The following is a 26,900-nucleotide window of genomic DNA, read 5'->3' as shown; positions in this document are numbered from 1 at the left end:
ACAAATAAAACATTACAACAATTTAAAATGTAAAACAACATTACGACTATTAAAAACCATCAAACTATTAACTATTCTTAGCAATATACCCAGCATCCCAAGCTCCTCTTAACAACTTGGATCCAGTCTCCTCCCCTGTGTCTGATGATGATCTGGTGCTCTAGAAACAGGTTCTCAATGCTTTTCCTAGGCCACTGGAACTCCCTTACCTTAAAAAGTTGCCAGAAACACAGAGATTGCATACTTTGAAAGTACTATAAGCTGTTTATCTCATGTGCTGTTCTGGAGCAATATGAATGTGATTGTTTACAAGGATTTATATCCTGCTTTATGGGTCCAAAGACTTCCAGAGCAACTCACAGTGTCAAAATATGACTAAAATAAAACCTAAAATATTGAATACAATAAATACTTAAAAGCAGTTGCCTATCCCACTAAAAAAAACATAGACAGCCCCAGGAATGAAAGACCTAAAAAATTACCTAGGAAAAAAATAACATCAACACTAAAGTGCCTGGGTAAATAAAAAGGTCATCTTCTCCCAGCATAAAAAAGAGAGCAAGGTCGGTTCCAGATGAGCCTCCATGTGGGAGAGCATTCCACAGCTGGCTCTATCTTCTGCTGGTTGAAAGATAGTGTTCTCTTATGTATGTGCATGTTTTTTAATTGCTCTTGCCTCCGTCTCTTAGTCTTTTGGAATGGGCTGTGCTACAAATGTAAATAATCCATGCCTGCCACTTTGGACCTTTCCAGCTTGAAGCTTCGAGAGCAGCAGGTGCTGAGGCTGTGAAAAATGGCTCCCATAAACTCCAAGAGGATTACAAGAAGCGCTGTGAAGATCTCAAGAAAAGACACGAACCAGCCATCCACATTATGAAGGTAGTGGTATAGCTCTGCATAAGTGTCCCTGGTCAGCAACTGTTTCTGGTCACAGGCCACTGAATGCGTAGGAAGAGGTGGAGGCCAATGCTATCCTCCCTCCCTCCCTCCCTGCTGCCTCTTGGCTTACAATAGCCCAATTCAGACATTATGTTGTACGAGTGTACAGATGACTGTACACGTGTACATGTGTTTGTGTGAATGACTGTACCTGCATTCATGTTTAAAAGTGAACCTGGATACAGGCCCTTCAAATGCCTGGTACAAACAGGAAGTGTACTGCTGTACCTGTATTCAACATAACATGTGAATCACTATACCTGTGTACAGATCTGTACCTGGGTACACTGTACACCCATTGTACAAATGTTAAACATGTGAATGGGGCTGATATCTGGCATGCCATTCTCCTTCCTCCAATTTTGTACATCATTGCATGACCGTCTGCCTCTTGCTGTTGCCATCTGTGATCTGACACTGTTCCCTTAGAATGGCGGGGCAGGATGTGGTGGTGGGCAACAGATGCAAGGGGAAAGGATATCCCTCAAAGGTCTGGATTCGGCTGCTGAGCCATTAGCTGCTGAACACAAGCAAGCCTGCAATGTAGTATCCTTTCTGCATTTTAGTACATTTTCCTCTTGTCTCTACTGTAATTTGCTAAATACATATATCTGAACCTGTCCGTATAAGGCAGACTGTTTGACCAGCCGCAATATCCACAGGCTTGAAGTTACTTCCACAATCAGGAGTTACAGACAGCACTTGCGTTGTGTAAGGCTCTCTCTGTTTCTTGGCAATTTAGTACAGTGTTTTCTGGCAACTGTGCCTGTTTTAAGACCTCCTCTTGACAGAAACCCAAATAATGACCAGCTACTGTGAAACATGGGCACCTATTTATAAGGCCATATTGACACCTGGCATATTGGGCTTCTTAAAACAATCCCCTCTTGCACTCCATAAAGTGAAACTTAACTGTCTAGTTTGCTGTAGGGATCTGTTCCGTAAATGGCATGTATCGTTAATAATCCACGTTGGCCATTTTTAAGCTCTGGGTGTTCACTGGCCGACACGTTGCACAAGGCAATGTGATTGATTCTGAACTGCCTGTACCGCTCCAGCTGTCTAAAGCAACACCCAGGGGTGGAGCTACCATTGAGTGAAAGGGTTCAAAGAACTCGGGCCGCCAACGGGAAATGCCATGCGAGACGCCCCGTTGGCATGGCCCGATCTCTGGAGGGCTCACCACAGCCCTCCCAAATGCATTCCCAGCCAGCGTTTGCTGGCTGGGTGCATTTATTTTGCTTCCTCTCCCTCCAGTGAGGGACCCCAGGACCCCGTGCACAGGGTGTCATTGGCAGGGCTGACAGTGGGGTGGGAAACTGGCCACCGTTCGGCTGGCTCCACCAGTGGCAACACCTGTGGGGTTGCAGAACAGGGCTTTCCCCCCACTACTAAAAACTGTACAATCACACTTGTGCAGTGCTACAGCCATTACTTTCAAAGGCTGCAACACCACAGAAGTTTAATTGTGCCATTTTAAGTAGCAGCTACATTGGCTGCCAATCTGTTTCCAGGCCCAATTCAAGGTGCTGTTTTTGACCTTTAATGCCCTAAATAGTTTGGACCCTGGATACCCGAGGGACTGCCTGCTCCCAAGGGTTTCGGCCTGCTTGGTGAGGTCATCAGAGGGGACCCTGCTCCATGTGCCAACAATGAGGGAGGCTCTCATGTTGTGTACATGGGGCAGGGCCTCCTCAGTCATGGCCCCCAGACAGAGGTGTAGCTAGGAAAAATAACGCCTAGGGCAAGCACTGAAATTGCGCCCCCTGTCCAAACATCTGACACCCATCTTTCAGATAACTTTACCATAATAACAGCTCAAAAATACAATTCAAGCTCGTTAATCTTTTAATATTTAAAAAACTATTTAGCAGTGGACGTAGCCAGACCAAAAATGCTGGAAAACTACAAATTTCAGTATGCCGGGGCTCATGAAATACCCAAAAACTATGCGGAGGTAAACTTGGAAAACTAAACAGAAGTGTCTGTCTAATTATCTGCTATGCATTGTAGCATCACTATTACATAAGTTTTAAAAATAAATGGAGAATTTGATACTCTGAAAATAATTAAAGGATATGCAGAGTAAACTGTGTCACTGCTTGGAATATATTCTAGTATTTCAGAAAGACAGTTAAAATGAGAGAAAGAGAGCAAGAAACTCCCAGTGGGCCTTAATACTAAGGATTTCACACTGATTCAAAGACAAATTCACCATTAATAGCCATATTATTAAGACATCACATTTAACTCACTTATCACAAGAAGCAAAGTAAGAGCAAATCCTAGCCCATATGTTTCAGCTCAGTATTCACAAGCCCTGATTCTCTGTACATAGTGCCAAACTAAATATGTGTACAGTGTAAAAAATTATATTAATTTTTTTTTACCTGTAGCCCCTTCAGGGGGCTTCCTAAAGGCCTTGGGGGTGGGTCTGCAAAGGTCCCCCCCTCCTCACAGGGACCATTTGAGCATGTGCGGTGGCCATTTTTTATTTTTTAAATGGCCTTTGGAAACAAAATGGCCACCGTGCATGCTCAAATGGCCTCTGCATGTCCTGGCATGGCCTGGGCAGGCCATTTGAGCATGCGCGGTGGCCATTTTGTTTTCAGCAGCCATTTTTAAAGATTTTTTTAATTTTAGAAAATGGTGCCCCCCCTTCAAGTGGCGCCCGGGGCATGTGCCCTGCCTGCCCTACCCTAGATATGCCTCTGCCCCCAGACTTTGGAATGCTCTCCCAGTGGGCCTCCGCTCCCCAGTCTCCATCACAGTTTTTAGAAAGCAAGTAAAATCTTGGCTTTTTACCCAGGCTTTTAAATGAGTGTTTTGTTTGCTGCTGCTTTGTATCTTATGGTTATATTGTACATTTTTAAAAACTTTAAATTAGATTTGGTTTTTTTATATTCCATTTTAATTGTGTAGTTTTTATGTTTTTTGTGTAGTTTTTAAAATTGTTTTAAACGTTTCGTAAACTGCCTTGAGATTGTTTTAATGAAAGGCGGTATCAATTTTTTAACATTAAATAGTAGTGGATGAACCCTGTACCACAGCAGGCATTATTTTAGATGGCCACAGTGGTGCAGGTTAGAGGTGTGCAGGAACCCTAAAAGGGTTTGTGCCTAACCGTATAAGGGCCTCCAAACTGGTTTGAATGTCTGGCGGCTTGGTCAGTTCGAAGGTGGGAGGGTGCTCTTACCCTTCCCGCCATGTCCCGTCCCCCTGCCCCACCGGTCAGGTGGGGCGGCAGCATACCTCCTTGACCGGAAGTGGCCAGAAGTGCCCAGTGCACATGCATGTGCACCGGCCACTACCAGTCTGAAGAGGACCCTCCCCCATCCTTAAAGACATCCCCCCCGTTTTGAACTGGCAGGCTCCGTTTCCATGCACACCACTAGTGTTGGTGGTTCAGAACGTCAGCCACCAGCATCAGAAAAGTCATGGGCCCTGCAGCCTATGCTTGAGGTTTGGCAGCCGCATCTAGACCAGGCTTGCACAACATAAGGCCCATGGCTTGATCTGGCCCATGGGACTTGTTTGCTGCCCTGCAGGTGGAATATTCTGCTGCAACAGCTGATCAGTTCCCTCTTCTGCAAGGGAGGGCCATCCTCTGTCCTCTTCGGAAACTGCCTTGCAGCGCCATCCTATGCATGTTTACTTGGAAATGCACCCCTCATCCCAGAAAGTAAGCTTGCCTAGGATTACCGCCTGAAGGCAATGTAGAGAAAGGAGAGGAATTTGTCTTTTGCTTGCATGCCCTCCGGGTGTCCCACTGACAGAGAAGGGATTGGACCTATTTCTTGGCCACTTCCCCTTGTTAAAATTGTGGGTCCCTTGATGGTGAGGGGAAGGGATCCATAAGCAAATTAAAAATGGCTTTCATTAATATTTTTAATAATATGCTGAAAATTGGCCTTGACTACCACGTAGCAAGTAATGGCTAGTTCCAACCATTTGCGTTGTGCACCCCTGATCTAGACTGTCATGGCCGAGTGAGAGCTAGCGCAACATAGTACTTAGCATTGTAGTGGAATCGGTGGGATCTGGATTCAAATCCCTGTTTAGCTACACAACTCATTAGTTAAGCTTGGGCCAGTGACTGTCACTCAGCCCAACTTACCTTGCAAGGCTGCTTTGAGCATAAAATGGGGAGGACCTTATAGTTGTCCTGAGCTTCTTGGAAGGAAGGCTGAATAGAAATGTAACTGGTAATCATAAGTTGTGCATGCAGCTGGCGCGAAAGCCGAGCAAGGTTTGCCATAGGGATGCTCACCTGGGTACAGTTGCACCCAGCAGGTGGCAGCTTCTAGTCATGCTCCGCACACATGAAATGGAAATTGTGTTGCTACAGGTTGGTTTCCCTCCTCCTCTGCGTGTTGCTTTCCCCTTTAGCACCATCTTTTCCTTGCCCTGTCGCAGGCTCGCAAGCTGGAGCAAGAACAAAAATTAAAGCAAAGCACAGACCACCTCAGTCAGCTGAATGTACAGCTGCATGAAAAGTGCGCCCAGATTGAAGAACTGGAGAACCGAGTACAAAGGATGGAAGAGGTGAGGTTGGAGGTTCTGTTCCACCCGCCATGAGCTTCTGCTGTCATGTGGCTCATGAGGCCTAGGAGGGAACTTCAGTTTCAATACATGGAAGAGGCAGACAGGTGTGTGTGTGTGTGTGTGTGTGTGTGTGTGTGTGTGTGTGTGTGTGTGTGTGTGTGTGTCAATCTCTCGAACTCTCAAGCACAAAACAAACAGGTTTTCTCAATAACGACTGAGGACTGAACCAGAAACAAGACAGTGGCCGGCATGCAGAGCAAGGATGCACCCATGCTGTGAGAGAGCAGCCTGACAGCACTGCCCAAGCAGCTGCACCATGGAAGGGGCAATCTTTCACACCCTCCCCAGTAAGCCCTCTGTGCCACCCAATGATAAGTCTCTGAGGCTTGTACAACCCTTGGGGACGTTTTCCAGGTGGCACAGAGGGCTTCCTAGGGAAGGGGAGGTCATCCAAAACTTCCCCTTCCTTGATGTACTGCTGCAGTTGCTCAGAAAGTGCTGTTGGGCTGCTTTCTTGCTGCACCGATGCGTCCTTGTTTGCTATGTTGGCCATTATCTTAAGCCCTATTCAGGTATTGTGTTGTACATGCATTCAGGAGTCTGTACACATGTATGTTTTTGTGTGAATTGCTGTACATGCATTCATTGTAAAAGTGAACCTGGGTATAGGCCTTCTCAAATGCATGGTGCAGATAGGAAGTGTACTCCTGTATGTGCATTCAGCATAACATGTGAATAACTGTATCTGTGTAGATATTCTCTGTGTGTGTGTGTGTGTGTGTGTGTGTGTGAGACATTTCTATACCGCCCTATCCAAAGGCTCTTAACTAACACAGATTCCCTCTCAACTATCTTTTTTTTAAAAAAAATAAAGCTCCAAACATTTAATCTTTCCTTGTAGGGAAGGTGTTCCAGCCCCGTAATCACAAATAGCCTTTTCCCCACAATCCTTTTCTCAAACCTGCTGCCTACTCAAGACAGTTATCTGCAATAGTCAATAGATCTGGTTTTCATGCTGGAAGTGGGAGAATTTCCACATGACTCTCTGAGTGTGTATGCAAGCACAGCCAAACGGCTAATTCTGTGTGGGAGCTGAGTCTGCAAACCCATTCCATTTTCTAATGTGGGTGTAAATAGAGACCTTTGATTCCTACCCCCCAATATTATTTCTGAGTATCCCATTGGTAAATAGTAGAAGGGAGCCAACTTATGACAGCTTTGGAACAGTTTGCTTACAAACGCCTCCTCTTTCCATTCTTCTTCGCCGCCATTCAAGCACATTGGCAAACTCCTTTTGCGAAACCCTCCCAGCATTCTCGGCTGATTCACAAGTGCTAAGCAGTGAACGTCACCTCCTTTTGTAGTAAACAGTGATTAGCAATGAGAAGTTATTGCAATGAGCATATTACTTAAAATTAAAGCATCACCATCTGTTCCGTTTTTGCTTGGAAGGCTGTGGGATCACATTCCATTAATGGACTCTCAGCCAAGGAGTCAGATGGAGGAACGTTTTGAATGTGGGAGGGCTTTATTTTCAGTTGAAGCATTCTCCTCCTCAGGGCTAATCTTTGTTAGATGGGAACCCTGTTCAGAAACCTGGATACATGAAATTGCCTTCTGGGAAGGCCCTAATTGGAGGAATGGAGGAGACGAGAATGTCTCAAACTTGGGGATTGCCATGAAATTGATGGGCACTAGGGTCAGGACAGAGACAAAGGAACGCAGTTCACACAATGCATAATTAATTTTATCAAATTTGCTGCCACTAAATACGGCAATAGCTACTAACTTGGATCAGGAGTTCCCAACCTGGGGGCCACAGATGCTGTTGGACGGATTGATTGATTGTTTAGGTGCTGTCAAGTCGGTGTCGACTCTTAGCAACCACATAGATACATTCTCTCCAGGATGCTCCCATAATCACTAAGGATGTTATGGCTGAAGGCTGAAAGCCAACAACATCTGGGGACTTGGAGTTGGGAACCCTTGGCTTAGACAGCTGTTAAAATGGAGTTAGAAAAATTTAGGGAGATGGAGTGGTTATGGATGTCAGGTGTCCCATGGAGGATAAGTCTGTCGATGACTACTAGTCTTGATGGCTATAGGCTATCTCTGAATACCAGTTGCAAGGGAGCAACAGGAGGAGAGTGGGCATATCTTCATCTGCTGCTTGAGAGGCTTCCCAGAGGCATCTGGTGGGCCACTGTGGGAAACGGTATGCTGGACTAGATAGGCCTTGAGCTATATATATATTTAAAATGTAAGAAGAAGTCTGAACTGTCCTTTCTCTTGTGGGTCCATGTTCTCCTGCTTTACAAAATCCTACACTATAAACTCAGATAGGCAATGCTCTCCCAGTGTTGTTGAATGACAACTCCCATCATTCCCAGTTGTGGTGGAAGTTGTGGTTCAACAACACCTGGAGAGCCAGGTTGCCTAACGGTAAAGTGTGCCGTCGAGTCGGTGTCGACTCCTGGCGCCCACGGAGCCCTATGGTTTTCTTTGGTTAAACCTAAACAGGAGGGGTTTACCATTGCCTCCTCCCACGCAGTATGAGATGATGCTTTTCAGCACCTTCCTATATCGCGGCTGCCTAATATAGGTGTTTCCCATAGTCTGGGAATCATACCAGTGGGAATTCAAACCCGCAATCTCTGGCTTGTTAGACAAGTCATTTCCCTGCTGCACCATTAGGTGGCTACCCCACTCTAAACAGAAGATCCCCATCTGGCTCTATGCTCACGTTTGCAAATGCAATTAAATTTGTAATGCAATAATAATACCTTTATTTATTATGATGATTAAAGCTTAACAATAAGGGAGCCAAGCTTGAATAGCTGTTCTCCTAAAATGTAGTAGGGATGTGCTCGGAACCATGGAGCTGCGGTCCGGCACTGGGGTGGGGTTCCTTTAAGGGCGGGGGGTTTACTTACCCCTCCCGCCGCTTTTCCCCCACTGGCACACCTTTTTTTTGTTAGCATTTGGGGCAGCAGGATACCTCCCTGCCGCCCCTTCCCCCTCTCGGTGGCAAAAGGCTTCAGAAAGCCTTTTGCCTGTGCACACATCACGCACACGGTATCCTGCCGCCCCAATGCTGAGGTATCCTGCCGCCCCAAACGCTAACAAAAAAAAGGCACGCCAGTGGGGGGGAAGCAGCGGGAGGGGTAAGTACACCTTCCCCCCCCCATAGAGGAACATTCCCCCACCCGCGCTGTTCGATCCGCGAACCGCCCCATGTTCAGACCGGTCCGGAGGCCTGTAGAATGGCCTCCGGACCGGTCCGTGCACATCACTGAAATGTAGCTATGAACATAGACTTTTCCTTTTGTTTCTGATCATTGGCTTCAGCAAAATTAAGCACCCGGAAGAATCCAATTGATAAAGCTTTAGAACAGTTTGCATGTTGACACCTAATCGTTTCGTTTTTCTTCATTACCACTGAAGGACACTTCTGTAATACCTTTCTAGGGTTCTCCAGCTGAAAAATGCATCTAAGAGTCAATAGCAATTGGCCGTGAAAGTTGATGTAATGAACACATTTGGTCCAGTTCAGTTCGGGGCAAATGTGGGAAGTAGCAATTTCCACATTTTTTAGTTAAATAAGGAGCCATGCGCACAATTCCTGGCCTAATCCAGGAACTGGAACCGCCTAGATCTTATAAGGTAGTCTTGAGGATCTATTGGGGGAGGAGGAGCATAGAACTGCTGCACATGCATATGGTTGGATTGGATTTCATTACATAAAATGAAAGAAAATTAAAGGGGGAAAGTAACTTACTTCAAGTTTTGTCCTGCTTCCTGACTTGCCTGTGATCTCCGGAACTGTATTTGATCATCAAAACTGTACATTGGATATGATGGTTGTGACTTTGCTGTTTTGTAGGAAAAGAAAACGTTGAAAGAAAAGAAATGCTTCTTGAAAAAGAAGCTTCACCACATGATGTCAAATGCAGAAGATGCCAGAAGGTTTGCAAATAGCATGCATTTTTTGTTTTTAATTCAGTAGACTGTTAAGAGGATTTGCCAACTTTTGAATAGCAATGAAAGGGTAGCCTCCACACCAGTGTGGTTCATTGCAAGGTCTGGAAGCCAATAGCCGCTCAGCTCCCATTATACCAGCCACTGCCACAGGCAGGAGGGATGAGCCCTGAGCGTACATAGTGAAAACTTCTACTAGAACAATATTGAGAAATAGGAGACATTTAAGAAAAGAAGATCATGCTTTAGACACATTTGGTGTTTGAAATGACCATGCCTATGCAGACAGTTCAGACTGGGCACCACAGAACTATATGCAATCACCAAATCAGAATGAAGAGGGTGATTTGGAATCCACACCACAGAGTGGTGGATATCTGTCTGAAGCTTCAGAAGAGTTGGAAGTACCTCAAGAGATGGTATTATGTACTAGGAGTGGCAGAGATATACATCGTCCAGCCAAACATGTTGCTTTTGTCATGGGGAAGTGGTAAAGACTTGCCCCCAACGGGAAAGGGCTGTAGCTCTGTGGTAGAGCATGTGTTTTCCAGCAAGAAGGTCCCAGGTTCAAATCCTGGCTTCTCCAGGTGAGGCTGGTAAATAATCCTGCCTGCAATCCTGCCAGTCATTATAGACCAGGGCTGCTCAACTTCGGCCCTCCTGCAGATGTTGGCCTACAACTCCCATAATCTCTGGCTATTGGCCACTGTGGTTGGGGATTATGGAAGTTGTAGTCCAAAAACAGCTGGTGGGGAGCGCGCTAAGTTGATCAGGCCTGGTATAAACAGTTGAGAGTTAGAGCAATGGTCCTGCTCAGTATTAAGCAGCTTTATATGTTTTTCCAGACGGCACTAGGCAGGAGAATCAAATGGCTTTCTTGTGCCATTTCCATTAATTTTAAGAGGACTTGCAGAGGAGGATTTCCTAGCTAGCTGAGCCCTTGGCATATAAGTGGCCATCCATCCATGATGATCATGGAGATTGTTACACCTGAGTTAATCTACAGCCTTCCATCCCATAATGCTTTCCCCAATGTATAAATGTTTTGGCTTTCCCTCTTTTCCCCTCTCTACCAGCTGTGTAGAAGTTCAAACGGAGATCTCCACACTTCAAGAGCAAATCAGCCATTTGGACCATGTGATTCATTCTCAGCATCAAAACTTACACAGTGTGATTCACCAGGTTAGAGGAAGCTAATTTGATTCATCAGATAAGGGCATCTGTGTCTGGGGAATTTGCTGCTAATTCTCCATATTTACTTTGCCAATATATAGCAAAATTGGTTCATTCCAGATTCTTTTTTTTAACGTAAGCAAGTCCACCGTATATGGAAGAAGAGTCTGTTATTTCTGTAGCTTGTCCATCAGTGGGAATCTAATTTTGAATTTCATTCAATATTCATCATCCTTTTGGGAGATGGTGGGAATTGTTTGTTGGCCATGAACAACTTACTTTGTTGATATATTTGGCTTGCTATTGGGTTAAGTAATCTTGTTTTGCCATGAAATGCACGATTTTGAGATAGTTTGGCAAGAGAGGTAGCTATATGATGAAAGACTGAGGGAAGGTTGTGTGAGCCGAGGGAAAAGAACTATTTTCTCACCTGCAAAACATTTTGTCATGGCCCCAAAGTGAAGAGAGAATCTTTTCTCTAGGTTTTTCTTTAGCTAATTTTTTTCTGTCACTAATAGCTAAAGATGTTTTTGTAATCAGCACTAAAAGAGACTTGCTTGCTTAATGGGCATTGATTGCTACATCATATCCGTGGCCGCATTCACACATAACCGCAGTTGAATAGGCCCGCAGTTCTGAGGACGTTACATCTGAATGCAGGGGGAACCGCAGTTGGACACAGCTACCAAATCGAGAGTTCAGAGAAGGACTCCAAATCGAACCCTCGGCTTTTAGCGAGTTTTGCTGCCACAACCTGAGGTTCCAAGTAGCCTGTGGTACGTCTGAATTCGGAACTGCAGGCTGCTGGCCCTGGAACTGGAGTTGAGGAAGGAAGCTCCTCCCTCAATTTCTGCCTAATTGGCTGTGCAGGCTGTCCTTCTTTCAAGAAGGAAGCCCGCACAGCCAGCTCCCCCCACCTCTGCAGTCTCACTGACTGCAGAGAGGCAGCTTTCCTGAATGTCCGAATTCAGACAGGAGAGTGAGGGAAGGGAGGCATGGAACTACGGTTCCCTTGGACCCGCGGTTCCATGTTACATGCAAATGCGGCCCATGTTTTAAATACTGGACTCTAACTGGCATTCGATGCAGGGGCATAACTATAATAGGGCAAGGGGAGTCAGTTGTCTGGGGGCCCACTGCCTTGGGGGGGGCCCCCAGAGGCAAGTCACATGAATGACTCCCCCAGCCGCGCACCGCCCGGGCTTCCTTCAGTTGTATTCATCCTCCGAAATTGCTGTGAGTGTGAAGACCTGGAGCTACCAGAACAGCATGTCTTTCTCTAGTACCATTAAATGACTTGCATTGTCCACAATTTACAAAACCTTAAAAAAAAAAAATTAGGATGATGTTCTATTGTGGCACATAGGTCAAGTGTTAGATAGATAGATAGATTAAAAAAACTATGCTTTTTGTTACCACTATTCAGCCTCATTTAAGATTTCTTTACTTCATGAGCTGAGCTTCAGTGTGTGGGGGGCATTTTAAAATCTTGTTTCTGGGCCCACTCCAACCTTGCTACACCCCTGATTCAATGACTGGTAGCTACTAGCGAAAGAGCCCACCCAACCTGCTTGGATGAAGGCTGAAGATAAACTATTTGGCAATTTGAATGTAGCCACAAAAGGAGACCAAAATCTGTGTTTTGCAGCTTGAGGGGGAAAGTGTCAGTTTGCTTTGGGGGGATGAATTAGTTTATTATGGTCATAGACCAGCAAAATCTGGGGAGAAAGAGAAGTTGCTTTAAAGACTACTACCATTTTTTATGAGTGCTTGTCTTCTCTCCACTGTTTAAAGTCTCCAAATCTCTTTGTTCTCGGGGAAGGCACCTTCTGCTCAAGGGTTCCTTGAAATAATCTCCTAGTTCTGTCGATGTGATTCAACAAAACTCTATCAAGCATGTTTTGTTACTAATTTCCTTTTTTTTAGATTGAAGAAATGAATAATGAATTAAAACAGCAAGATGAAAGAATAGAAAACCTGAAAGAAAAAATTGAGATGCTCCAAGCAAAGGTAAAGAGAGAACAGAGCATCTTGTTTTATGCCAATATGGTTTTGCTTCTTAGAACTCAACAGTTCTTTCTCCCCCAAAGATGGAATTCTACACACTGCATTACATGTGGTGGTAGAATTCTGGATTATGCTTCTTCAGATTGCAGCTGTCATATTTACGAGTGATATGGCTGAAGGAGCGGAGTAGGTTTAATGTTCAGGGTTTGCCTCCTTTCCATAAAATACTGTGTCAATCTGTTGCTGTGCAAAAGACACCTCTGTCTGTCCAAGCTTCTAATAAATAATAAATAATTAATAATAATAATAATTATTATTGTTATTATTATTTATTTAACTTACATACAGCCCACACTTTCATCTCTGGGCGGTTAACAGTGACATAAAAACAATTAAAAACCAATATAAAAGGTTAAAACTGTTTAACAATTTAAAAACAGCATAAAATGAAAACCTACAAATTAAAAAAGCTGAAAAAGCTTGGGTGAAGAGATGGGTCTTCAAATATTTTTTAAAAATAGTTAGAGATGAGGAGGATCGTATCTCAGCAGGGAGCGCATTCCACAATCTCGGGGCAGCAATCGAGAAGGCCCGTCTCCGTGTGGCCACCAGAGGAGCTGGCGGTAACTGGAGATGGACCTCCTCAAGTGACCTCAATGGGCGGTGGGGCACATAACGAAGATGTTCTCTTAAATAATTAATAAGTAATAATTACTGTAATTAATAATTAATTATTAAAGTAATTAATCGTGGTGTAACAAGATCCGTGGGCCTGTGTTCAAATAATGATCACACCCTCCCCCTAATTTATTTTACAAGAGGCTGCCACCATCCCCACCACCGGAAAGCTGCTGCCGCCCACCCGAGCAGTGCCCGTTCACCCTCTCCTCCGCCTCCGGGTCTTATGGCTTTGGCGGCAGAGGAAGTAAACAGCATGCCTGGTGTAGAGGGGAAATGGTGCATGTGCACCCGCCCCCATTTCCCGACTCGCTTTTTACATGCTGGGCCTGCTGATAAGCTCCTCCGCTGCCAGCACTGCAAGGCTGAAGGAAGGCAGAGGCTGAAGGAAGTGGAGGGAGCAGTGGCCACTCACGGAGCTGGAGTGTGGCGCCTGGCATGGGGAGGCAGCAAAGGAGGGGCTTGTGATGGCACCCCCACCCCCAGGACCCCAGCTCCCTCGTGGGCTTGTGTTCACTGAACATGCTGGGATGCCGCTAGATCCGCCCCTGGTCCTAACCCATTTTGAGGTTAGGAAATGAGCTTAGAGTGCACCTGCCCCAAAGAAACCAATGATGTGTTGTTTCTCCTCCTCAGAACAAAGAACTGAAGTACAAAGTGGAATTCTACTCAGGCCAGTCCAAGCCAAAGGCTTCCAAGGCTGTTTCAGCAAAGTAAGACTGTTTGTTTCACTGACTTTCCAAAGGGAAGATAGCTTATGAAGTCACCGTGTGTGTGTGTGTGTGTGTATTCCTAATAGTTTTTGTGCGTTTTTTCAGTCTGATACAAACCCAGTTTAAAGCACATGGCAGCAGGTTCATGGTTTCACTAAGCAGCAGCACTTAAAGACCGTCTCGATTCCTCTCCCCCTCCCTCCCTCCCTCCCTCCCACATCATGCCAAAATCTACACGAATGAATGTCTGATTTTTGGGAATATTGGGACTTGGGACAATCCATTCTCTCTGGTGTACCTGGAGTGGCACTGGAGAATCTCACTGTTTCTCTGTCTACTTCAGTATTTATACATTGCCTTTGCACCAATAAAAGGTTCTCAAAGAGGCTGACGACAATACAGTGCAATAAAAGAAAGTCAAATACATTTACCCTGAAAAACTCAGTAGTTCTGACAGGTAACTCATTCTAAAGTTATTTAGCAACACTGCTGTGATTCCTCAGGGCAGTAGGGTGTTCTTCAAAGACAGGGGTACCCAACTTTGAGTCCTCACATGTTGTTTGTCTACAACTCCCATCTTTGTCAGCCACAAAATGTGCAATACCTTTAAAGAGGTCTGTGTAGAGTGTCAAGCCCTTTTATTCCACCCTCTTTTAGCCCTGGAGAAGAAGAGCTGGTAGGTAGCTCTTTTAGCTACAGGACTACTGTCCCCAAGGGGCTTACGATCTAAAAAGAAACTCAAAAATAGACCCCAGCAACAACCACTGACTCTCTGCTGAGATCATCACATTCTCAGTAATTGCTGGCTGTGCTGCAGAGCAGCGTTCCCTCTAACAGGGATTCCCAGATGTTGTTCACTACAACTCCCAGCATCTCCAGCTGCCATAGCCTTTGGCTGGGGATTATGGGAGTTGCAGTCAACAGTGTCAGGGAATTTCTGTTAGAGGGAACCCTGCTGCCGTGTGCCCAGCTGGCAAGCAGGGATTGGGGACAATACCTTGTATGGACAAGAGGCTGCTGTATGCCCTGCCATGGTTATTAGCAAACAGGAGGGATGCTAGCTCCATTCGTGCCACTTGAGATTTGTGAGCCTTTTGGGGACAAAAGACTCATTTATTTTGCTATGGAAACCGAGAACTTTATTTTCCATTTGAAAAGCCATCTATAATATTCTAAATGGCTGCTGATATGAGGTGCAATTTATTTTATTGGTTAAAAATTTTCTTATATACCACCTCCTGCAGTGAACAACAATCATAATCATAGGGCAAATGCCTGGCAAAACAAATGGGTCTTAAGAAGGGCCTTAAAAGCAGCCAGGGAGGGGGCTGAACAAATCTGTGTGGTGGGGAGAGCGTTCCAAAGAAAAGGGGCTGCCACAGTGAAGGCCCTTCTACAGTGCAATGTCTTGTCAATGCTGCGAACTGCAGCAGGGTTGCTGCAAAGGCAGAAACCGATGCTGCAGAGAATGTTGAACAACCAGCGCTGCCCCAATTACTCCCATTGCCTTGAATGGGACAATGTTTGTGCAATGACTTGTACTCAACAACATCGGGGCTGCCTTCTGTGTCTGCTGCAGCCCCTCTGTGGTCTGCGGCACTGATGAGATGCTGCGCATCATGTCGGCAAATCGTGTTAGTGGCCAACATGATGCAGAGCTGCACAAGACTGCTGTGAACCATGTCAGGACTTCTGCAGTCCTGTAAGGCAGTCCCAATGCTGTCCAGAATGTGCGGTTGTGCAAGCAGCACTGCCCCAGTTGCTCTCATTGCCCCAAATATGACGGCCCATCCTTTATGGTAAGGCCTGGGGGCCAGTGGAAGCCCCCATCAACCCTAAGTGCAGCCCCCTGGTTGGCATTTCTGTTTGTTGGTGCTGTGTGAAGCTGAATATTCTACACCAGGGCTGCTCAACTTCGGCCCTCCTGCAGATGCTGGCCTACGACTTCCATAATCCCTGGCTATTGGCCACTGCAGCTGGGGATTATGGGAGCTGTAGTCCAAAAACAGCTGGGGAGCTTAAGTTGAGCAGGCCTGCTTTACAGGGACTGGCAGCAGCTGGAGACAGCCATTCTCACTATTACGAACTGCACTCTGCCCAGTGCTGGGGGGCTCCTTGAAGGGGAACGTAGCCCTATGGAGGCACCATTTTGGAAGGTGTGCACAGAGATTTGGGATTTGTAGTCCTTCCCAGTGTTTTTCTCCTAGAGCTCTTAAGGAAGGGCTCCATCTTTCTTAAAGGGCCCTTCCAGCACTGAGAAAAGTCTGATGCTGTGCTCAAGTCAGTGTGGTGGGGAATGGCTCTCACATTGAAGGTTATTTTGCCAGTGTGGCCCCCTTGAAAAACACTAGTCTACAGCATTGGGGTTGCCTTACAGGACTGCAGTAGCACTGGTGTGATTTATAGCGGCTCTGTACAGCTGCGCATCATGACAGTCAGCAAGATTTATATATGATTAGAGCAGAATCTCTGAAATGAAGCACGCTCATGCAGTGCATTAACACTGAAATCCTGAGAATTCTGCTTTCTCTTCAGAGAGACAGATATTTTAAAAATCTGACATATGTACAGTCATGCTGCTAGATATCGTATGCCAGTTCATGGCAGCCCTTTGCTTCATGACTGACTTTTCCAGTGTGTCCCTTTAGACTGCAGAAGTTGCCAGCAATTGCCTCATGATATGCTGCTAGTTAATGGAGGCCCACCACGTGGAAGGACCTCTGCCCATCCTTCTGGGTGCCTGATGCAGAGCATGTGGGAGTCCGTTTGCTCTCCTTAGTTATTAATAATCAGTCCATCTGCTAGGGAATAGCTCTGCTTTCTAGAATGGGGAGGGAGTGATTGGGTTTTGCAGAAGGACACACAGAAAGGAGGCTAAAGATAGGGAATCTGTCACAATGGCTAGGAAGCTGCCTTATACTCAGATGTACACCTTCCTTTAACACAGGAAGCTGCCATATACTGAGTCAGACCATTGGTCTATCTAGCTCAGTATTGCCTTCAGAGACTGGCAGCAGCTTCCCCAAGGTTGCAGGCAGGAATCTTTCTCAGCCCTATCTTGGAGAAGCCAGGGAGGGAACTTGGAACCTAGATGCTCTTCCCAGAGCGGCTCCATCCCCTGAGGGGAATATCTTCCAGTGCTCACACTTCTAGTCTCCCTTTCATATGCAACCAGGGTGGACCCTGCTTAGCTAAGGGGACAAGCCATGCTTGCTCCCACAAGACCAGCTCTCCTCTCCCTTTGGTCTATCTAGCACAGTATTGTCTACATTAACTGGCAGTATCTCTTCAAGGCTTCAAATGGATATTTTGCAGCCCTTCCAGGATATGCTGGCAGGGACTGAACCTGGAACCTTCCGCATGTAAAGCAGATATTCTATCACTGAGTTATGGCCCTTCCTCACGCCACAAAGGAATCTGCCTTATGCCAAGTCAAACCATCTAACTCGGTATTAGATCGGCAGTGGCCTTCCAGTGTTTCAGACAAGAGTCTTGCCTGGCCCAGCTTGCTGCAGTATTGGCACATGATCAATTTGCCCAAGCTAAATTGCAGGCTTCATACATTGCTCACTTGGAACCACTTGGAGAGCCAGTGTAGTATAGTGGTTAGAGTGTTGGGCTAGTAACAGCGAGACTGTGAAACTCATTGGGTGACTCTGGGCCAGCTGCTTAGTTCTTAGCCTAACCTACCTCACAGGCTTGTTGTGAGATAAACACAACCATGACCACCATTCTGGGCTTTTTGGAGGACCAGTGAGATATAAATGTGAATTTTTTTATTATTATTATCTTGTTCTTGCAGACTTGATGGGGCTGCACCCTACACCATGATAACTAGACGGCGCAACTGAAATATCATGCAAAGCAGCATTGTGTGGTCAGATCCATGGCAAGGATCCTATGTTCCTTTGACTTCCCTTTGCTGACCACCTTTCTGAGGAATTCTGGAAATCGCTCTGCCACAGCTCATTTGGGCTTCTGGGCTCACAGGTGGATTCCTGAGCTGGCCTTCCAATGGAAGAAGTGAAGTCAGATGCAGAGGAAGACAAGGAGAATGGAGCGAAGCAGAACCTCCTTATTTATTTATAGACACAATTGTAGCATGGTAACTGTTCTCGCCAAATACAAATACATTCTGCTTTCAGGACTGACTGTTTCATGCAGAAGAGGTTTCAGCCAGAAGATTTGGTGTGTGGTACAGGATATGCACACCCCACTACCCAGAACAACATATGGAAATGTCATGAATCTGCATCCAAGCCCAGAAAGAATATTGCATATTCTCTCAAATATACAACACACAAGCTGAAGCTGTAATGGACTAATCTTAACACCCAAAGCTGGCCTGCACTAGACTCTGAATTGACAGATGGGTGGATTTGTTCAGTCCTTGCTCTGACATAACGGCATCCTTTGGGAAGCCTGAGAATGCAGTGTGGGGCTGGTGTGTCTACTAGGAATTTGACAGAAAATTCTGTGCACTGCACCAAGTCTCAAGACTCTTAGGGGTGGGGCCCTATACAGTTCAAGTGATATAAACTCACTGTGGCTGTAGAAACACTTGTGCTTCTTCCTGGCACAATGGTATTTTAGAGAGAGCATGACAGAAGGAGGCAACCAGATGCTCAAAACAAAACAAACCATCTTGTGCTAGTTAAGTGCAGGAACACACACTGGTAAAATCCAAAGACTTAATCTAGGTCAGTGATTCTCAAACTTGGGTCCTCAGGTGTTATTGGACTTCAACTCCCATAATCCCCAACCAAAGGCCACTGAGGCTGGGGATTATGGGAGTTGAAGTCCAATAACACCTGAGGACCCAAGTTTGAGAATCCCTGATCTAGGTGGTCTCCTGCATTCTGACATCTCATTCAGTGGTCAAACGAAGTAGGAGTTTAACTCAGCCACTGAAAGGAGGAGGATTTAAGAATGCTGAAATTTGGTTGGATGATGCTCTAAGTAAAATATTAAGCTTCATTAGTTCAACTGGGAAGGAGTCAAGTATGTGCTTGAGGCAGCATAGCATAACACATAGCATGTTGGGCCAAGTAGAATGATCTGGGTTCAAATCCCCTCTTAGGCATGAAGTTCCAGGGGGACATTTTCAGCTTGAATTTTGAGAGCTGAGACTCATCTTATTTGCTGGCTTTACTACAACTTATTTGCTGGCATTACTACAACTTTTTTAGAACCAACCAAAATGACACAAGTACTTGAGCAGCCAAAGCTATCACCCCATCCTGGCTTTTGGACTTTTATCAAGATCATAGGTCCTTTTAAAGTACGAATTTTTATATTCTTGAAGCTGTGTGCTACTTTTCCATTCATCCATGTGCAGTATACAAGAGACCCTTGTTATGCACAGATCATTTCATGTATCGGTGGATGGGTCTTAGAGACCTAATTTCTTTATCTGCAGCATGAAATATAGGCAATTACCGCCTATCTGTGGTTCCTGAGTGGCCGCAAATGCCTTGTGTTGTCATTTTCAACCGCCATTTTGAAGCAGAGCCATTCTGTGGTTCTTTTGTTAAACTGATGAGTTGTGGGTTTTTTTGTTAATTGTTTTAAATTTTTAAAAGCCTGAGGATTTGGGAAATGTTCCTGGAGACCAAGGTACTATGCTTTCTGCCCTTATTTCTACCCCCTCCCTGCTTTTTTTTTTTTTTAGTGTGTGTTATGCTCAAGGAACCTGATCCCCTAACACGCCCCCGATTCAAGTCTCGTTATTAGCGGTTTCGTTATCTTCAGAAATTGGTGGGAATGTGAATAACTAGGGCTGCCTGTTTTTCCACTACAAGATTGCAGAAAGGCACATATGCTTAAAGCACCATCAGTAACCGCAGACAGGGTTGCACCGCTTTCTACAATTTCTATGTATGTTCCGTAACAAAAGGAATCAAGTATACAACTTATCTGTAATGGGCAATTTAATGATATAAGTATTAGGCAGGAATAGGATATTAGCTCGGCTTGAGCAATGCTTTAGGTTTTAAAGGGAGCAATAGTCCAGTTTGCTGGCCTGAACGTCCAACTTGCAGCAAAGTGTTAGTCAAACAGCTTCTAGCAGGATTTTTACAACACAGGTAAGCAAGTAGCTACACCCAGGAAACACTGGCTTACCACAAAAGAGCTGTTTATCCAGATCAAGGAGAGTTATCCACACGAGCACAAAAAAACCACACCCCAAACCTGCAATGGACAAACAGCTGGTGTACACGTATCTAGTTGGGAAAAACCAATTGGGGGTACAAAATCTAAGAAACAAGGTTTCCGGCCAATCTGTGTATTCTAAGCACCCCAAAGTAGGGGAAAGGGCTGTAAAAAGAGGGAAAGAATAGAGAGGGGTTCCCAGCTCTCCAGAGGAAGCCAGCATGCTAACCCTCCTTGGACCAGGCCACTCCAGCTAGCTGTTAAAAACACAAATGCATCATTTCTGTCTTGGGTCAGCGATGCTTTGGTAAGCATAATAAAGTATTTCATGCTTAATTAACTGAATAAGTTGTGCCTGGCCATTTTCCCCCACTGTGGGTTAATTAGACAAGTGGTTCTGGAGGACCTGGTTATTTCACTGTACTCCTGTACAGGTAAATGGCCATGCCAAGCTGGGAAAAGTGAAGTTTAAAGTTGATATTGTAATTTCTTACAGAGGACACCACAAATATAAACTTCCTGATCATTTAATTCTTTGGAACTGCTACCCTTATTAAAGATTTACAAGCAACTCTCCTACACAGTGGCTCATTAGTTATTTATTGAGTAGTCCCAGCATGTTACTTGCTGAGCCACCCCGCAGGAAATAGAAATATGGCAAATTATAACATCAAATAATACTGGTGGCCTGCTATTCAGATGGAGCTGAGTTTGGGAAACATAGGAGCAAGTTAAAAAGTTGAAATGCAGCAAAGAGCCAATTTTAAAACGGGTGCCTCAAAAACAGGAGTTGGTACAGAGCTTGTCCTTTGACCCATACATATTTAACACAGTTTTTGCTAAGATGACACAATCTTTTGAAATGATCCCAGGTATGTTGTCAGCCAAACCTGGGTTCCTCATTCAGGCCCTATACAGGTGATGGTAATTCAATAAACCAGTTAACAGGGCTCTGGAATGCAGGGATGGAACCCAGTTAACTATCTACACAGCGATCTATGCAGACCGGCAGTAGGCAAGGAGGCTCTACACACAATCAGTGTGTGGAGCCTTAAGGGGTTCTGTAGGGAGAGCGGGCTTGACGAGCAGTAGCTCATTGCTGGGCAGCTGATCCGGCCACCCAGATGACTGACGGCTTCAGTCAGGCACTCCTGTCCCCTTCCGTGGCTCTCTCAGGAGCTCCGGGGGTTGGGGGAAGGGGATCACTGCCATGTGCCCCCCCCCGCCAACATGCACCATGTGAGTGCATGGTGAAATCCTGGGGTTCCCCTCCCAGAGTGTGTCTGCCGCAGCTGCAAGCCATCATTGAATCACCAAGCTCACCTGCGAGCCCAGTGGTTCTCACAATCGGCTTAGCCCTGTTTCCATCGATCGTGAGGATAGCCCTAAGGTTTCTCTTAAGCCAGGGGTTCCCAACCAGTGTTCCCTCTATCTCCCCCCCCCGCCTTGTGCACAGAATGAGTTATGTTCCGGGTGGCAGTGTGCGCACATGTGCATTCAGAGTGGGGCTTTCCTCATTCAACCTGAGCGGGGTCTAAAATGAACTGTAAGAAATAGGTTTATTGGGACCACAGGTCATAACATAGCATAACATAAGAAGGAATACAAGAAGAAGTTGTATGAGTAGGATTGGGCTAAAACCAATGCTACCCTTCAGAACATACGCATTTCTTTGTGTTTAAAAGAAAGCATAACAAAAGTAGCAACTTGACATTTGACATGTGGAATTGCATCTGCAAAAAGATGTCAAGCATTCTACATCCAACCCCTTTAGATTATCTTCAGTTTTCTCCCCCTGCTCTCATCATAAATAATAAGATTAACTGAGCGAACATCAGAAACCTGTGCGCATGTGCGTGCCTTGGAGGGAACACTGTTCCCAGCTTGTGGTCCTCCAGATGTTGCTGAACTACAACTCCCAACATCCCAAGCTAAAATTTATTGTGGCTGGGGATGGAGGAAGTTGTGGTTTAACAACATCTGGAGGACCACAAGTCAGCCAAGGGAATAGGGGGCAGTGGAGGAGTCTGGAAGCAGAGCTACAACAAGAACCTAGCAGTGTAGATCCCCATCTGTCTCATTTGAAACCCAGCTGACTACTTCTGGTTCAGAAGCAATTTAGCCTATATTTAAGGAGGTTTTAAAAACCTGTGACATGCATTTAAGCATTACATCCATATAATGTTTTTCTTCTACATGACGAATGTCAGGGTTTTCTTAAGTAGCTTTTCTAACACAGTGCATTGTGGCTTGTTGAACAAGGGCATCAAGAGTTTTATAAGAGCAGCTGCCCTGTAGGATCAGAATAAAAGGTTCTTTCAAAACATGCTTCTTATAGTGATGAACCAGATGCCTCCAGGAAAGACCTCAAAGCAGGGCTTGAAAGCCGTAATCTGTTTCTTCTGTTGCTCTCCAGCAACTGGTATTTAGTGCCATACTGCCTCCAAAGCATTAGAGGCTCAAGTTAGCCATCATAACTAATAGCCATCAAGAAAGCTGCTTTCTGTGAATTTGCGTAATACTTTTTGCATAATACCCTCCTAGATGTAAGCGCTCTATTGGGCTGTAAATTTAACTTGTTTTAGTGATCAGATCTGCACCATTATTAAAGATATACATGAAGAAGTACCAATAGGAAACTTGATTTAAATTAATGATTTGAGGTTTTGACTTTGTGATTTAAGTTACCTTGATTTAAATCAATTCACCCTATCCAAGCTAGTGGCCATCACAGGTTTTGGAAGTGTGTGCCATAAATTATTTTTCCCTTCAAAGGAGACCAGATTTTAGTTGAAGATTGTCTCTTATTTATATGCAGTTATTTAAACAAAAGTTAAAATGATTTGCACAGCAAATGAAATTATGAAATGTTACAGGTTGTGTTTCATACTGGCACAGTCATGCCAGTATAGTTAAGATGGGGCATTGTTTCAACATTCTACCATTATAAGCCTTGAACATTCATAAAATCAAATCATCTGCCAAATCTACCCAACCATTTGCAGGCATCAACAAGGTGCCAAGAGACACCCCTCCAAATTTGTGCAAATTTGTTGAGCTATGGCTGATATACAGCATTTCAAATATTACTCCTAAAAAGAGATGCCTCCCATGTTTGCTACACCTTTTTTTTTTTTTTTGCCAACATATAACATACTAGTATGTTAAAGCCCGTTTTAAATACGGGCTCTAGTTATGGCGCTCCTGGCCCCCCGCCGCCATTCCCCTCTTCGCCACCCGTCCGGCTGCCCTCCCTCCCAGCTGCTTTTTTCCACCCATCCCCCATGTTTAAGGGCCAAATTGGTCCATTCACTCACCCCCGGCCGCAGCAAGCCCAAAAAGGGGCCTGGTGGGGCCAGAGCGCCGCCTCACCTGTACTTCCGCGGCGGCGGCCGCCGCCATCAGGGCCAATTGCCCCGCCGCGGCCACCGCCACCTCTGGCCGAGGCCGCGGCTCTGCCGCCGCCTCGCCAGCACTCTATTCCCGTTGGCGGCCGCCGCTTCTCTGAGGCCGCTGCTTCTGGGCCCCAACATGGCCACCCGTGTCTGGGTGGCCGTATCTTTTTGGCCCGATCTGGGCATGCGCTCTGCGCATGCCCAGAATGGGCCAAAAAGACATGGGCGCACGGGAACACGCCGTAGCCTTTTATTATATAGGATTAAGGAAGTTTTTTGAATGGTGTTCTTTTAAATCCTGTGTTTAAAAAAATTCAGTATTTCCTGAAATCCCCATAACAGGGTAAAATCAACAGACACTTAGACCGCATTCAAATATAACACAGAACCGGGACCCCCCACCCAGTTCTGCTCCCTGCCCCCCCCATGTGCTTACCTGTCTGAATTCAGACCTAAGCTCTGGCCTCATCTGTGAGCTGCCTGCTGGGCTTTCTGCTGATTGGACAGCTGTGGCAGCCAATCAGGATGGAGAGAGGGAGGCAGGGTCGTAGCTAGGGGGAGATGGGGCCTGTGTTCACCCCTATCCCCAGCTTCCCTCAGGAGAAGGTTTATTTGAACCCATCCGCTCAATTATAGCTACACCCCTGGAGGGAGGAGCTTCATTCCCTTGACTCCAGTTCCAGGGAAGGCTGTCTCCAGTTCTGCATTCAGACTTAATGGAGGCAGCCACAAACCAGAGGTCCAAGCAGTGAAACTCACTTCAAACCGAGGGTTCAAATTGGAGTTTGGTGACTGAAATCTGTTTGAGTTAGGGTCCAAACTGCAGTTTCATGCATTCAGACACGGTTACATGAACCTCGGTTACCTGTAACTCCGGTTTTGTGCAACATCTGAATGCAGCCTTAATGTTGATTTTGTCCCCTGAGGGTCCTGAAGCCAGAGGTGGGAGGGGCAAATCCTGGCAAGTGACTTCCTGGTTCTGAATGCAGCTGCTTGATAGGGAGAGTCTCAGAGCAGGCTGGCACTTCCTCCCTTTCCTGTGATTGGCTTTTATTTTCTCCCTCCATTGAGGCAGCAGCAAGGAGCCTTGCCAGGGTGTGCATAGTGTGGTGAGGTGGCAAATAGAAGGGAGACTGTGGTAAGGTGGCAGAGACCCTTGCAAAGGCACACAAAGTGGTGGCAGACTGTCTCTGAATATGAACTTTCGACATCAGAGGAACTGCCTATGAATATGGAGGCTCAACTTAGCCAGCATGGGTAGGAAATACAGTTAAGCTTCCCTTTCAAAAAGCCATCAGTGTAGTCATAAAAAAAAAAGAACCCCAACCTTTTGGTTTTATGATGAGAATTACGATGGCTCTCATATTCTATAAAGCATGCAAATTCCAAGTTAAGGAGGCAGACTTAACTTCTACACCATAGAAGATGTAAAGACTTTGTACAGTTTTGTATATTATGCTGCTTTTTTTTTTTTACACTCCTTTAATTGGTATGCAGAATGCCACCATCTTTACAACTACTGGTATTTCAATAGGGTTGCCATGTCCCCCGGAATTTAGGGTAGCCCCTGGATTTTGGCTCCTCCACCGGGCTGCTAAATTCCACCTGGATTTACACAGATTTCAAATGCGCTGCCCAGATTGCCCAGATTTTACTCTGGATCAGATCATATGGGAGGGCAAAGGAGGAGGGGAAAGTATACAAATCTGTCACATAAATAAATAAAATGCAAATGAGTTGCCGCATAATTTGCACAATATGCAGGTTAGGCCGCCCGGATTTGGGAAGCTTGAATATGGCAACTCTATATTTCAATAGATGTTTGTGTTTGAACTTAAACAAGGGGAGAGCAAGGGAGGACGTGATCCAGCCACCCAACAGAGGCTGCTAGAAGCTTCACCCTCATTTCCTCTGCTGCTAACCTGCAGTTTAAGAGATCAGCATGCCCAGAAAGTAAGGTAGCCCAGAGTGGGAGATGGGATGGGTGACACCAGTGAGCATGTTGGGGCTAGCATCAGCAGCCAAGGGTGGGGTTTGTGGTTTCTTGGCTTTGTCTCCAGCAGTGGAAACCCCTGAGCCAGCACTGAGCTGGCAGAGTCAGCGGAAGTTATCCACCTCTAGCGGAAATTGATTCAAAGGCGGCAAGGCCTAAGCAATGAATCACCACGCAGTGGGCCGTCTCCTTTGTGGATGGATGCTATAAGCTTAAAGCAGCCTTTGCTTTTATTTCTGTCCAGAAATTATTTTGTGGAACATCCCCAGGACAGATTCAAAGTGACTGCACTACTTATTTTGTTAAAGTACATATCCAAATAATGGTGCAGCAGGAAATGCTTGACCAGCAATCAGAAGGCTGCCAGTTCGAATCCCCGCTGGTATGCTTCCCAGACTATGGGAAACATCTATATCGGGCAGCAGTGATATAGGAAGATGCTGAAAGGCATCATCTCATACTACACAGGAGATGGTGATGGTAAACCCCTCCTGTATTCTACCAAGGAAAACCACAGGGCTCTGTGGGCACCAAGAGTCGAAATCGACTCCTGGCACACTTACTTACACCAAGATTAGTTTCCAAAGACTCAGAGAAATGAAAAACATTCCTTTTAGTGCCACTAGATGGCTCTCCGTTTCCTATGAACAAACTGTATTATGTCAGCCTAGCAAGTGGTTAAAAAAAAAAAATCAACAGTTTTCACAGTCATATGGTGGGGGGGGCAGGTGTGTGTGTGTGTGGGGGGAGACACTACCATTGGCGGCTGATAATGGCTGCAGTCCTGCACTTGGTTGCTTGTGTGAGAGTCCTGTAAATTGGAACGGGACCTACATGGGTGCCTCTGGTGAGTGTCTTCGCTGTATATTGTTGTTTACTTGTCAAGCGCCACTCATGTTTCTCAGTGTTGTAGTTGCAAATTAGTCGCTGCCTTCTCGGTCGCTGCCCCAAGATTGTGGAATGCGCTCCCTGCTGGGATACAATCCTCCCCATCTCTGGCAATTTTCAAAAAAACACCTGAAAACCCATCTTTTTGCTCAAGCTTTCTCAGCTTCCTAATATTTTTGGGTTTTAATTTCTGGTTATTTTTAAATTGATTGTTTTTATGTTTTTGTATATGTTTTTAACTGGTTTTATGTTACTGTAAACCACCCAGAGACAAAAGTTTGGGGCAGTATACAAATCGGATAAATAAATAAATAAATAAAATTCAGAAGTGACAGCCCCCATAGCCATGCCCACCCCAATAGCCAGAGAAGTACCCGCATTCCATCCCTCCCCCACCTCAACGACACCCCTGATGTTTCTACTGTTCTAGTTTTGTTA

General features: G+C 45.5%; 1 protein-coding gene across 3 annotated transcripts in view; it reads left to right on the top strand.

The window, feature by feature from the left end:
- The window catches only part of CCDC68 (coiled-coil domain containing 68), a 49,207-nt gene extending 31,030 nt beyond the window's left edge, over positions 1–18,177 (top strand). For all 3 annotated transcript variants that reach the window (XM_053303491.1, XM_053303492.1, XM_053303490.1), the window contains 7 exons: positions 754–879; positions 5,356–5,484; positions 9,368–9,450; positions 10,539–10,644; positions 12,562–12,645; positions 13,957–14,033; positions 17,836–18,177. In XM_053303491.1, the coding sequence (XP_053159466.1) occupies positions 754–879; positions 5,356–5,484; positions 9,368–9,450; positions 10,539–10,644; positions 12,562–12,645; positions 13,957–14,033; positions 17,836–17,884 (654 nt within the window). In that variant the 3' untranslated portion in view covers positions 17,885–18,177. The remainder of the gene's footprint in view (positions 1–753; positions 880–5,355; positions 5,485–9,367; positions 9,451–10,538; positions 10,645–12,561; positions 12,646–13,956; positions 14,034–17,835) is intronic.
- The last annotated feature ends 8,723 nt before the right edge of the window (positions 18,178–26,900 follow it).

Source organism: Hemicordylus capensis, chromosome 2 (assembly GCF_027244095.1).
Source record: "Hemicordylus capensis ecotype Gifberg chromosome 2, rHemCap1.1.pri, whole genome shotgun sequence".
Lineage (NCBI taxonomy): Eukaryota > Metazoa > Chordata > Lepidosauria > Squamata > Cordylidae > Hemicordylus > Hemicordylus capensis.
This window is presented reverse-complemented; position numbering and strand designations above follow the sequence as displayed.